Genomic DNA, 14,179 nt, shown 5'->3' on the forward strand with positions numbered 1-14,179 from the left:
TTGCTAATGCCACCACAGTTATTTAGTTAGTTGTAGTTTTAGTTTGATAGTATGTTGTTCGGTGTAAATTTTGAAAGAACATTTAGTCTTTACATCCTATGGCAAAATCATCATTACTTATAATACATTAAGATTTACTATCAATCACAAAATTGTCCAAATAAAGTCCAAACAAGATATAAAGTATCTATATTTATTGTGTTGTTAGTTCTGAAAGCTATTTTTAAACCACTTGTGACAAATGTTTCGAAACTTTTTCACTTCGGATAAATAGAGTTTACTGTTGTGCGGATTTGTTTTTTATTTATAATTTTATCGATAATGGACGTATTGTAGCCGTTGTTCAGTGCAATTTGTTTAATGATGTTAAATTCTTTGTTGTAATTTTCTGTTGAGAGTGGCGTATTAAGAAGTCTGTGTATAAAAGAGTGAAATGCAGCCATTTTGTGTGTATATGGGTGATTTGAGCTGTTATGTATGACTGTGTCCGCGTGTGAAGGGTTATGGTAAAGGGAAAAATCTAATTTGTTTTGCGTGTTCGTAATAGTTAAGTCTAAAAAATAAATAGAGTTATCCTGTTCAATCTTGATAGTGAATTTTATACGATTATGTAATGAGTTATTGTAATTTAGAAAAGAATTCCCTTTTCTGTCCGTTCCAACAAAGCAAGCAAAGGCATCATCCACGTATCTATACCACCATAGAAAACTTTTACTTAAAGGATGTTCTAGCATGATATTTGCAAATTATCCATCAAAATCTCGGCTAACGAAGGACTAAGTGGGTTTCCCATAATCAAACTTCCTTAGAGATATAAATCTGTGCATTATTATTCAAAATAATTTTGTTGTAAATATACTATTAAGCAATCTAATAAATGTCACATCCGTAGGTGGAATACTGGAAAATAAGTTTTGTACATCAAAAGACGTGTTGCGGATTTTGATATCTTTAATTTTGTTGATTAATTCAAAAGAATTTTTTATTGCAAATTTTGGTTTAAAATTTGTGTGGCACTTTAAAATATTTACTAATTTTGTTGAGAGGTTAACTGCTAGATCCGCTACATAAGACACGACTGGTCTAATATGCATATCTTGTTTATGTAATTTGACTAAAGAATATAATTTCGGTCGTTGTTGATTCATAATTGTAAAAAAATATTTGTCTTTGTCACTAAATAGTGTAGAGTTAGTAATTACTTCCTTGATTTGTGTTTGATATAAGTCGGTAGGATCGTGTTTGATACATTGGAAAAGTTCTGGTTTAAGAAAATTGTTGATTTTTGAAATATATTCTGGGAAATCGATAGCTATGACTGTCTTCCATTTATCTGTACGTGTAAATATTATGTTATTTTCAGAAGCTTTGTTTTTGATAGATTTTACTACTAACATTTGAGACATTTCTTGGTGTTTGTCGATATCTATTAATTTAGAGTGTTAATGCATATTTGTTTAAATTAGAATCGTTAATATCCTTAAATGCTAATTCACAATCGATACCTAAACAGTTTAATTCTCTATTAATGTACGAGTGCTGTAAGTTAAAGTTGAAACCTTTTTCTAGAAATTCATCTTCTTTTTTAGAAAATGTTGTGTCTGTTAAGTTTATGAACCTGTTGCAAAATTGGTGGTCGGTATAGTTTGTAATAACTGGCTTGCTGTTAGATATTTTTGTATAAGAAATTAATTTGTCTAACTTTAGTTTTTGTCTAAGATCCTTTTGTGAATGATAGAGGAATAGTCTGTTCGAACTCTATAGTCAAATTGTGCCAAATTCTATGGGATTAAGTCTATAAGACAATTCAAAATGTTTACTGTGTCTTCGTTCTTCCTTTATCTATTTCGTCAGGCCTTGGACCTGGGATTTCCTTGCAGCGGGACTTCTTTTTTTTTTAATTTAATAAACTTGGGAAAAACCTTATTTTCTAGAAATTTGTTAAAAAAACCAAATGTTTTGGGAACATATTCGGCAACGTAGAAGGAATTTGAAATAGCAAAAATTGAACTGAGGTGGCTTTTATTTTATGAAAATCCATTTGACAAAATAAATTAGAAATAAAAGTTCAGATTTTCACGAAATCATATATATTATATATCAACTAGATTTAAATACCTCTCCATTATTAAATTTAAATTATTCCGTGTATATTGTAGCAGGTAGTTTGTAAATATTACATTTGATAAACACACGGTGTTGTCGAAACAATTGTTAAATGGATGTTCATCAAGTAATAGTCACTTCTGATATTGAATGGTTATTTAGTAAATATTATTATTTCCAAGCAGTTTAACTGCAAAAATACAAAATGAGAAAGGCCCCGCAAATTTCCCAAAGAAATATAAAAGACTGGAAAAAAATATTATTATATAAGCATGCCAACAATGGAAAAGATAGTGTATTTTTGTGGGGTTGTTTTTCGTATTTCGTACTATAGATATACAGCTCAACAATTGTTAGAATATTAACTATTAAGAAAATGAGTTAAGGTTAGCAATTTTTTAACTCTATTTTTCGATTGTATTTAAGTGAAATCGAACATTGTTCTTTAAAAAGTTTGAAGATACTTTTACCATATATATATAGTTAAATAACCGATTTCCGCGTGAAAGTTGCTTCACTTTTGATGCTACAGGCTTTTGTTTCCAGCAATTGCTCATGCTGAGTTTGCAAGTGATCGACACGAATATTTGATGGATAAAAACTGAGTGTTTATTTTTGGTACATATTCGTGTTTTCTTTCGTTGCTGTTTTTTTTTTATGGGAAATCCTCTGTAATGCGACGTCCAGCAGCTTTACGAATATATTCGAATGAAAATAACTCGTAACTAAGCATAAAGTTGTTTTGTCAGTGTCGGAAAAACTCTCGCGAACAAAATTCATCCCATAACATATGACTTTATCATTATCCGAACGTAACTCTTGCGTATATACGTGGGAACATTGTACACGAAATTTAAATCGCGTTCGGGCATCGTGAATATGCAGATTTTCTGGGAATTCAGTGTGACGACTATATACTGCGAAAAGGTGCTCTTATCGTCGTGGTATAAACATCTAAAACGTAAATAAATAATGTAAACGATGTCGGTACATTTTTCGAATAAATTATTATTATAAAAATACTGCCCACTTAAGAAGACCCAGCGTAATCTGGACTTTATCTGAAATTTTGATATTCAAAGCACTTACACTATGACGTAACACATGAACAGGTTGGTCTATAAGTAGAAATACAATAGAGAAATTCATGTATTATTAGAAGCCATTATATCGTAATATATCTATAAACACGTGTCCCGTTATTGCGATTATATAATAAACGTTGAATATTAGAAAAACTAAACAGCGATTTTGAAAGAGGGAAAAAGATGGTCTTATACGGTCAGGAAAAAACGAACTTTTCAAAAATATTCGAACATCACTTAAACCGACTTATACAGACAACAAAAAGTAATTATTATCGACGAAAGAAAAACGGACAAATAGGGGAAACGCTAATACGTTTTAGGATTCAATTATTACAATAAATAAGAAAAATTAAACAAACAATATGATACAAATAAAAACCGCCACCCGCTTAATAACTAAAAATAACGGAAAACAACAAAACAATTGCTTTTAAAATTTTTTTTTTTTAATTTATTCTGTAATCCTCGAAGCAATAAATAACTTAATAAAGTTAAATACATTAACAAAAGAAAGTAAACGAAATAATTGAAAAACGGCAACTAAAAAAAGTATACAATGTCAAAAATAAATTACTAATATTTTTGTGATACGTGATACCGCACAAATGAATTGTATTAGTCAAAATTTTTATTTGACTATTTTTGAATGTGATGTATTATTTGTCTTTTATAATAACCTTTTTCTACTGAAAAGGAATTTTATTACATAACTTTTTCCTGATTTTTTAAATGTATGTTTTTTTACCTTGTTAATGATTATTTTATTATTTTGCCATGAAAAAAAAAAACGAAACGGATATATCAAGTATCTTGACTTTCTGGTACAAAAAATCAAATAATTACCTCTCCTTTTCTACATTTGTCATAAGCCAACAAGTACAGATACTCTCATCCCAAACACCCCCAAAATCGAAAAATGGCTTTTAACTCTTTTTTGATATGACAAGCAGGTACGTTGTTTATTAAAGATTTCCTTCTCTTAAAAGTACAAATCTGACTGCGCACTCCAATGCTTCAAGATAATAATGACGGATACCTTGAATTCTCATTCTAATGGAACAGCAAACAAAACAATATAGATTGCGGAATGTTTAGCTGTTTAGTTAACATAGACTAATTTTGGCGATGACTCTCGATCCTAAGTACGTAATTACCTGTATACAAGTTAACAAGACATTATAATTTTATTTTAATTTTCAGTAAACCAGTCCTATATTTTTGATTTTTGGTTGTTAGTTGCATAGATATTATTTAAAATTTTGAATATGCGAAAATACCGAGGAAAAATTAATAACCTTTAATATTTTTCTACCAACCTGGTTAGTTTCAAGCCGTGTTTTTAAATAAGTAGGGCCGCAATTTTTATAAATATTAATTTATTTTAGTGTTGGGTTGCGCAGGTCAATACTAAGTTTTAAGTCGTAATATGAAACCAGTTTTTCTTTAAGTGTCCATAAATTTTAAGTTGTGTACCTATTTTTGCGTTATTTTTTTTTAATTTGTCGTCAATTCAATGCAATAAAGTATACATTTTCTTCCATTAAAAACATAGTTTGCGGTGATCCCTATCAAGTGACGGTGAAAGCGACAACCATTTAAATATCTGGACGTCACTTTTTCAAAGAAGCTTCCACAGGCGATTGTAGTACTGCAGTAAAACCTCTTTATTAATTAATTAATTACTTTAGTAACCAAATTGTAGAATAATGCAATACAATGTATATTAGATACATAGACCGAAATACTCTTGAAACTACGCGAAATTAGAGGATCAGATATTTTGTTTAACACATTAAGACGTACATTTGTATTCTAAACAGTGCGTAATTATAAACAAAACTTAATATTCATAGTAAAACGATTTATCAAAATACATGTGGTGGTCGTAATTGGAGTGGTTTAACATTAAACCTCTATATCTGAACTCGATGGAGCAAAATCGGCGTACATGTCACAAACTCGATTTTTCAGAAGCAGTTAACGGTTAAAACCGCATTTCGATGTCCTTTTTTAATATAACATCTTTTAATCTGCCTCATAAAACAAAAATCCAAAGGAGTTCGATAAAATTTACATAAAATTTAACATAGAATAAATAAAAAATGCCCTACATTTCCGCCTTTTTTGATCACAGATTGAAAAGTGCTCGATACGGGTATTTTTTTAAAACCATAGGCACCTATGCAGTGTGTGCAGTATGGCATCAGATGTGACGGAATCGATGGATGGTGGTGGTGGATGCAGTTTAAAATCTGATCCAACCATCCTCTATCGAATTCAATGATAAGGCAATGATAAGACGGAAGACATATTTTAAAATAATTTCATATTAAAAGAAACGTGCTTACTAACTACTTGTGCAGTTTTTCTCACGAGTGTTGTTTGACTAACATCCATACCGCTGGTCTTTCGATAAATTTGAATGAAATTTGATGAACTGTTTTGTAGAGTATCGTCTTGCCAACTTTTTCTAGACGTTCTTTAACTAAATATTCAAGTCTCGTCCAAAAACACTGAATTCCCGCTGCGTACATAGCATAAGGTACCTAATTAATATTTTAAAATACTTACAAGATTTAAAATGAGGTTCTTTTTCACCAAATAATAATTGAATGGTCTTTGATTAATTACATTTTTAATCACATAATTAAATTACACGAATTTTTAGGCATGTATGCCAAATAACCCTGCTAGAAGAATTAATGATATTTATAATGTAGGGATCATTTATTAGATATAGTTTGTAGGAAACTTGAAAAGTCTATCGATTTATTTATTGGCTTTTATTATTAACCCATTTCGTAAACCTATTCTATGATTTTTTTTGTCACATCCAGGAAATATTTTTGCACATCCATTTAGAAATTTTATTATTATCACTACTAAAGGACATCAAACCGTAGAAATCTAGTATTTTTTTGTACGTTTCGAGTTTTTATTTTATTTTTTGACACATGTAGTGTAAGTGCAACAAAATAAATAATTTCAAAGCAAAAAAGTTTTTTTATGCTTGGGATAATATGGGTTAAAATCACTTAATATGTGCCAACGCTTTTTGGCCATTAATGAATCAATATATGCAATTTAGCTCTCTGTGTTATATTTTTTTCCATTATGCATTATTAATCCTTTTTTATAAACCAGTAGTTAGCGTAATTTTGAAGTAATGTAAAAAAATGTTTTTTTTTTTGTTTTGTTTTGCTCCCGTCACAAATTCCACATGCGCTCAGACTCTTATATAAATAATTTATGACACGATATCGCCGGCCAGTACGCGTTTTCATTATAACAATATTTTGAAATAAACGAGTCGTGCTCGATTGAATTATCTTGCGATCCGATAATGTCTTGTTTGTTTGAAACGATAATTAGGAGAAATATTGTAAATTGCATATATACCGTTCAAACCTTGGCGTAGGATAATTACAGCGATGCAATTAAACAAAAGGAACTTTGAGCTCGGGATACACGAAACGGTAGCCATTACATCGCCCACCGCCATATTAAATTCCCATTGTTTCATTGTCTTTAATTTGTAATATTATTGACTGACTGGCCGTCGATATTTTTCACGTTTCCAGTGTTTTTCATTATTCCGCGAGAGTATCGTCTGCTGCTTGTTTTGAGCGTCCCGGTATATTATAATATTTTTTCTGTATCGAATGAGCAATGTTGCGCAAAATACGTGGTTGTAACCGCAGCAAAGTGATCCGTCAAACAGCCGATCAGACAAATAATGTCAAGTATGTTCCGGTTAATAAACACGTCCGTTGTAAGTATGCAAGTAGTATTTGTCTATTTCTTTTTAATGTCGATTGCTTATTACGACTATTAATTGCAGCGTTGTTATTTCTATTTTCTTAGGGATTTATTCTGTTTTTTTTTATTCGTAAATTATTGTCAATTATTATTTCAATTTATCTGAACATTACGATATCATCTTTAAACTGTCCACCCTTCCATTAAGAAACAAATCTTTTGGTCAACATCGTTAGCAACTGACCCGTCTGTATTTTTCTCAATTCAATTGTTCCGCTAACCGTTTCACCAGACACAAACGTTACGTGTTGTTCCAGAAATCTGTCACTAGATTTTTTTTTATTTTCCCTGTATTTTATTTATTTAGACTGATTTACAAAATAGAACAGATTACCTTAAGCAGAATCGCAAATGATCAAAAACTGTTACTCTTGTTTTGGAGTCGATAAGTGTTATCGTTTGGCCACAAATCGACTTGTGGTTGCATAAAACTACTCTCAATTGCTCATCACCCTCATAGACATGAAAGGGCCGAAGATTATTTTCATACAAAACTTTCCAAACTGTAGAGCAAGCAGTTTTTTCCTGAGCAACAAATTTTCTCGTACTCCTTGACTGATCGGCCTCCACTTTTTGAAGTATTCTTTTGCAGCGGTTCTTTTATACCTTGGTCTCCCTTTATTCTTGTTATCAGGTTTGAATGACCAAGTGTTATGTGTATGTTGATGAATGTCTTAGCAGATGGAACGTTCCTATTCGGATAAGCTTCGTTCTAAAGCCGTCGTGCTTGATCTCCATTTCCATTTGCTCTTCGGTAGCAAAAGTGCATATCGCGATCATTTTTAACGGGTTGTGACAATGACGTTTTCAAATTTCAGTCCTGTTAGGTAAAATCACATTTACAGGTAAAATTCGAGCAAAGAATAAACAATCGATAACACTTATCGACTTAAAACAAGAGTAACAATTTTTGAGATTTGTGATTCTGTATAGTAATGGTAAAGGTCTTTGTTTGAATTAATAAATGTGTCCAAATAGAAAAGTGACTTTTGTAGTTTGTGGGTGGGTTGGGGGGGGGGGGGGGTAAATGTTGGTACGCATGTATATTTAAACAAAAATCTGAACAGAGATTGTCGGTTAACACTTCAATTGTTATTAAATGTATCAAATTGAACTTTTCATATTGAAAATACAACGTTATTAAGTGGTGTGATAGCTTTAAATTTAGTTTGTTTGCTCTAAAAATGTTTAAATCTTGATTGACAAATTTTAATGTTGATTCAACACCTTGTGTATAAGATGTGAAATAATTGATAGTAAAGTTTCCATAAGTTTCAAATTGAACGTTTTTTGTGTTAAATAGCAGCAGAAGGCATCTCTTTGGACATGTAAGGTTTCTATAATCTTCCTGAGAGTTCATACAAATCGACAAATCCGTATATAGCTTAGTATGAACGTTTTTTGCTCGGTTTTTGGTAATTTTTTGCAAGTTCGTCTCAAAACTTTAACGTCTTCGTTAAATGCCAATTCCAAACAAAATCGCTTTTACTCCCACTTTGCATTTTTATCAGCAATATTGTTTGAATGTTGCACCAAAATTGTAAATCATGTTTGTCAGATATATTGATAAATGTGACATATAAAGATAAGCGATACTAGCAAAATTCTGATTCGTTTAGTTAAGAAACTTCAACTAAAGTTACCTTGGCTTCAGCTACAGTAATCACGTGGCAGAAAATTTTTCTGTCTATCTAACTTTAGATGACGTCACATCGGTGAAAACATTGAATTATTAATTTAATAAAATTATGTTCATTGATGTGCTGTTATATGTGTCCTGAAATTAGACCTATTCTGTGACCCAAAACAAGCATAAAAGTTCATATAAACGTTTTAGTTTTTAACATACAGGGTTTTAAATTTGAAGAGGTGATGGCGATTTTTTGTAAATATTTTCGAAACACGTACATATTTTTAAATAAAATTTCGTGCACAAAGGACCCCCCCAATTTTTAATTGGCTGTGGCAATTATTTAAATGTAATTTCTGATTTATTTTTGACGAATGTATGAGTATATAGAAGATACATGTTAGCGATATGTTTTCTATGGCCGCCAAGAGTCACGTATGGCTGAGTCAGGATGGACCAGCGGCATGCTGTTCCGGCTACGCAAAAACGAACGGCAGTACGATATAGACCGAAGAGCCGAAAGGCAATGTTGTAATAGGTGGTCAAATAGAACAGTGTTTTGGTTTTTGGGGAGAGTTTTATTCCGTATAGGGTTGAAACCCTTACGCCATCTCTCAAGTTAACATACATATTTAGAAAAAGACACTTATATTTCAAAAAAATAAAAATGTTAGAACATAAATAAGCAACACCTTCATTTTTATATAAACAAAAACAAAAGTTCATTAGAACAAAAAAATATTACAAAATTTTGGAACAAAAAGTCTATTCTCTGGAAATAGGATTCTCATAATACTATCTTCACCTGTAACAAAAGAAAAAGATATTATAATCTTAAGCAAAAAAAGGACATAATTTTTGAAAATATGATTGCTATAGAAATTGATTTTTTATATAGTGCTTACCTATTCTTGGCATGAAGTATGGGCGACTTGTTGTAGTGAATGAGTTTTGCAGATTGTCCTATGACATTCTGAGCAAATGGTGGAATGTTTGGTATCTTTACCCCCGGGACACAAGTAGCATCTACGAATTACAACAGGACCTTCTCGTCTAGGCTGATCATCACGAGTACTTTCAGATCCTAATGCTTTCGAGATTATTCAGCGAAGTTCTCGGGACAAATTGGGCATAGCAAATCTTATTTTCAAATGCTCATTGATAAGACTCATTCAGGATTAGCTGCGTGAAAAATGATATGACTATTTACGATAGCAATATCCATCATAGTGTACCAAATCGATAAAGGGCAGATTTTCGGTTAAGAGCATCAACGCCTCCTTTCATCTCATTGTAGAACATTATTATCTCGGGTTTTTTAGTTTCCTGATCAACAGAGTTGTCGTGGTGCATGGTGGACAACATGGTCACACTTTGATTTTTTTCAGGGACATATAATACTACTGTGTTGTCTCGAGTAAAACCAAAAAGGCACTTTTCAACTTCGTAGTTTTTATTGGGTTGAAATTGTGGAGGAATTTCCCACATATGTAAGTGCAAGTTTCTTTAGTTCACTAACCAACTCTAGTGAACCAGTTATCACCAGTGACATTTCTGTTACTATTAGCAATTGGATTCACTAAAGTGAGTACTGATCTGGTAGCTATGGACAGCTTGAGAGGATTTGGTTCATTGGTTTTGCCCGTATACACGAAAGCATTTACCAAATAATGTGTCTTGAAATCACAGACATATAATCTTGGTGCCGTACTTGACTGGTTTGGCTTTCATATACATCCTAAAACGGCATCTGCCCCTAAATCCAACCAACATCTCATCGATTGTGACATATTTGGAAGTAACTTGTTGAAAATAGTGATTCTACATCCTCGTGATTAGATTTGAATAAACCAGAGAGATATGAAATACCCAAAAAGGCCTTGAGTTCAGCTTCGCTTACATGATCAGCAAATGTGCACTTAGGTAGGTAGGTAATTTTTTCATTTGTATACCCTAACATGCTGGTTAATATATTAGGGGTTATCAATAGTTACCACGATTCAATTGGACTAGATGGTTTTGATTGTAAGGCAGCTCCACAAAGACCTGGAGGGTGCGAACTCTTGATGGTGCGGGAGGATTTTTAGCCCACTTGTATCTGTTGCGTCCGTAATAATAATTTTCTGACGATTCTTCATCAGATGCTGATTCAACTTCGTTGCTTATGTAATCTGCGTCACTTAGATGGATTTCTAAGGCTGTATCATGTTCAGACTGTTCACTTTCATTGTCTGTATCACTTTTATTATTGTCACTCTTAGCTTCAACATTCTCAGATGGGTTGTTTAAAGAGTCTAGAAAGTCCGATGTCTGATGTCACTGTGACACCGCCAATTCGAACATTATCACTATTACAAGCCATTCTGACTAAAATAAAACACACTCTGTACGTTAAAACTATTTTGGGTCACAGACTACGTGGTTAAAATATTTACTTCTAATTTCGGGACAACTTGTATATTTGAAAGGTATTTTAAAATTTGACAGATTCAATTTTGGTTTTATATTTTTGATTGCAGAATCGGACGGTCTAAGAAAAATGTTCCAACGTTATTAATTTAAACTTCATTGTATAATTAATTTATATTTTCGCGTCCTGTACATGATATGATCGTTTCCAAAACGGCGTGCCTGCTATGTTTAATTTACTAAAAGGACGTGGCAAGAGGTGAGATTTTTTTTGCCAGCCATTTGGAGTAGCGATATTGGATACTGTCACCGAAGAAAATACTGCGTGCTTTATTTTCTTTGGCGTCAACACAGAAACCGGTGTCGCATGGTGTGGGATTTCCGATAATCCTGTTCGACTTCTATTTTCTATGTAGTCGATTGTGATACCTGGTATTCGTTACGTCATCGACGTGGTATGACTTCATAGCCTGCGAGAGTCGCGAATAACTGGCCCATATTTATGAGATGTTGATCTGATTGAGGTGCTGGCATCAAAACCGTTGTTACTTTTATAAATATATTTCATTGATAATTTGGTGGGAAGTGTAGTTCTGATAAATTAGAATAACAATCGAGGACATTTTCAAACAAAGTTGTTGAATCAATTCTTGCTAATCGATCGATATCTGGCTATGGTAAGTTTTCCCAGAATATCCGTGGTGACCTTGGCGTTGTACTTCAATTACAATATGAGACTACCGGTTGATTCTTCTACCTATCGTCGTATCCCGTCCATGTTCAATAGGTGGATTGCAGTAACAGGACATCAAGGTCACCTCTCTGAAATAATTTTGTTTTTATAGATTATTATAATTCTACTCTAAAGTAAAAATACACTTAACTTTATTAATTATATTTTGTTTATTTATCTAAGCTCCAACTTAACAGAAATGCGTATATAAAAGTGTGTCCCACTTTGTTTATGGTTCGATTTTTTTAATTTTCAACGAATCCTTATTCAGGAGTGCTTAGGAACGCGATGTTCGAAATATCGTTCGCTCCCCACTTAAGGTTGTATATCCTTGTAAAATCTTTGTTTACGGTCGGATTTTGATAATTTTTTTGTTGGATATATTTCTCAAAAACGCACTAAGATTACTTGGGGCTAATATGCAAATTTAATGTGAATTTGAATCAATTTACTTTTTTTAGACCTCCAAATATTGATTTATATACAAGACTACATAATTCAAATTATTTTCAAAAAACTGCCTACCAAAAGTTTTAGGAGTACTTATCCTGAAATATATACCGCAAATGGTACATGATAGATTTAATAAAACATATATCCCTTTTTGTAATAATTGTTACTACTTTGCCGCGATAACAGTAGTCCTAGATGGTGCTTTAATTCCAAAACTCGAATTAAGTCCATCGATCCATTGTTGTTGAGTTAGTCCACATCTAAAGTTGTAAAAAATTATTTCATGAAAATACTCCGGATTAAGTTCCATTTTTAACCGGCACGATTTTTTAATTTATCACAAAAACCACAAATAACACTCTTTCGCCAAAACCTAACCGAGTAACCCTAACCTCAAAATGTCAAACTTCCCTATAAAAACTTTAGACGCCAGATGGCAGGACTAGTTTAAGAAAATCCCGAAATATGAAAGGCTCGAATATATTCAATAATTGAAACAAAAAAAAAGTTCCAAATAAGTATTGATTTGGGTAGTTTTTAAACAATCCTAGATTTGCCATTCGCCGCAAAGCTAAACGCGTGTCCCTGTCAACTTGGCTCCCACGTTGCACATTTGAATGACGTAACGACCGGGATAAAGTAGGTCGTGCGGTGCATATTTAAGAAAAAAAATCCCTATCCGACACACATATAGTTAAATTAATGCATATAATTCTCGCACGCTTAAAGGTTGTTGCAACACGTCGGCTTAATTTAATTTCGTGCGATGTCATTTCTCTCGTGTATGCGAGATACAGGGTGTCAAAATAAAAAAAAAGTTCTCTGAATTATGCTGAGGAACTACGTTTAGCTTATTGAACTACGATAATAACACATGACAAATCACAGATTTTATTTTACAGTGATGCATTTTGACACAATAGTAATAGTAAAAAATATTTTATAATTTTATATTTTATTATTTTTTATTTATTATTATTTTATCTACACTTAATCTTGGTTTGAACAGAATTTAAAACATATGCTTAGATTTTCATTGTTGATCATGCTACATTTTTATTTGTTTTGTAAAGAAAACACATAATTTTAAAATACATATAATATCTATGTATTTTGTGTGGTAAGTATGTACAGGGTGGGCACTTCATTAGGGGCTTGTACCTTTTCTCAGGAACCACTGATATTAGAAAAAAAAAGTTTATAAAAAAGTTTTATGGTTTAAATCAGATTTTAAAGTCATTTAGTTTTTATATATATAGGATGTCCGATAAGTGCTGGACCGACATTAATTTTAAAACTTTAAATGAAACACCGTATGTATTTAGATATTTTTAGAATCCTTGCCAAAAATAAAGGTAACTTTTATAGAAACTACTTATTCTAATTTTGTGCAGTTTAAATATAAATTGAGATTATATATTTCTTTATGCGAAATTATGTTCTTCTGCGGCTGGCAGTAATGACTACATGATCAAATTTTAAGAGAAATTTTTAGAAGACTTCCTTCTAGCCATCTGCAATGACTAGGTGTTTTAAAATTATACAAGGTGTCTTAAAAGACATTTTTTTAAAATTTCAACGGTCATGTTTTTTGATATTTTTTCTCAATTTTCTCTTATTTATAATATATTTTTATAATATTAATATTAATAATATAATATTATTATGAAAGTTACCCTTTTATTCTATGGTAACCAAATAAGTGCTTATAATTGTTTTAAGTGACGTTATAATTAAGAGTCAGAGTTTGGCATATTGATTTTAATCAAGCAATATTATTATGAGTTAAGTTAAAAATGTATACGGTGCAAGAAAAAACAGATCTGCTTGAATGTTTTTTATCGAATTCAGATTCCAAAGAAGAAGCTATTTCGAAAAATTTATGCAAAGTTTGATAAGTTTGATAAGCCATTACTGCCAGCAGTCGAAGACCATATTCAG

At 31.8% G+C, this 14,179-nt stretch overlaps 1 protein-coding gene across 35 annotated transcripts in view; it reads left to right on the forward strand.

Annotated features, from left to right (window-relative positions):
- The window catches only part of LOC132696830 (microtubule-actin cross-linking factor 1), a 290,827-nt gene that overhangs the window by 76,401 nt on the left and 200,247 nt on the right, over nucleotides 1-14,179 (forward strand). For 2 of the 35 annotated variants that reach the window (XM_060661963.1, XM_060662066.1), the window contains exon 1: nucleotides 6,760-6,966. The exons of 32 other annotated variants lie outside the window; for them this stretch is intronic. In XM_060661963.1, the coding sequence (XP_060517946.1) occupies nucleotides 6,864-6,966 (103 nt within the window). In that variant the 5' untranslated portion in view covers nucleotides 6,760-6,863. Of the gene's footprint in view, nucleotides 1-6,759; nucleotides 6,967-14,179 lie in introns of those variants that run through there. One more of the 35 variants, XM_060661913.1, reaches the window with a different exon arrangement.

The sequence above is a fragment of the Cylas formicarius genome, unplaced genomic scaffold, assembly GCF_029955315.1.
Source record: "Cylas formicarius isolate icCylForm1 unplaced genomic scaffold, icCylForm1.1 PGA_scaffold_10__41_contigs__length_53128322, whole genome shotgun sequence".
NCBI classification, from domain to species: domain Eukaryota; kingdom Metazoa; phylum Arthropoda; class Insecta; order Coleoptera; family Brentidae; genus Cylas; species Cylas formicarius.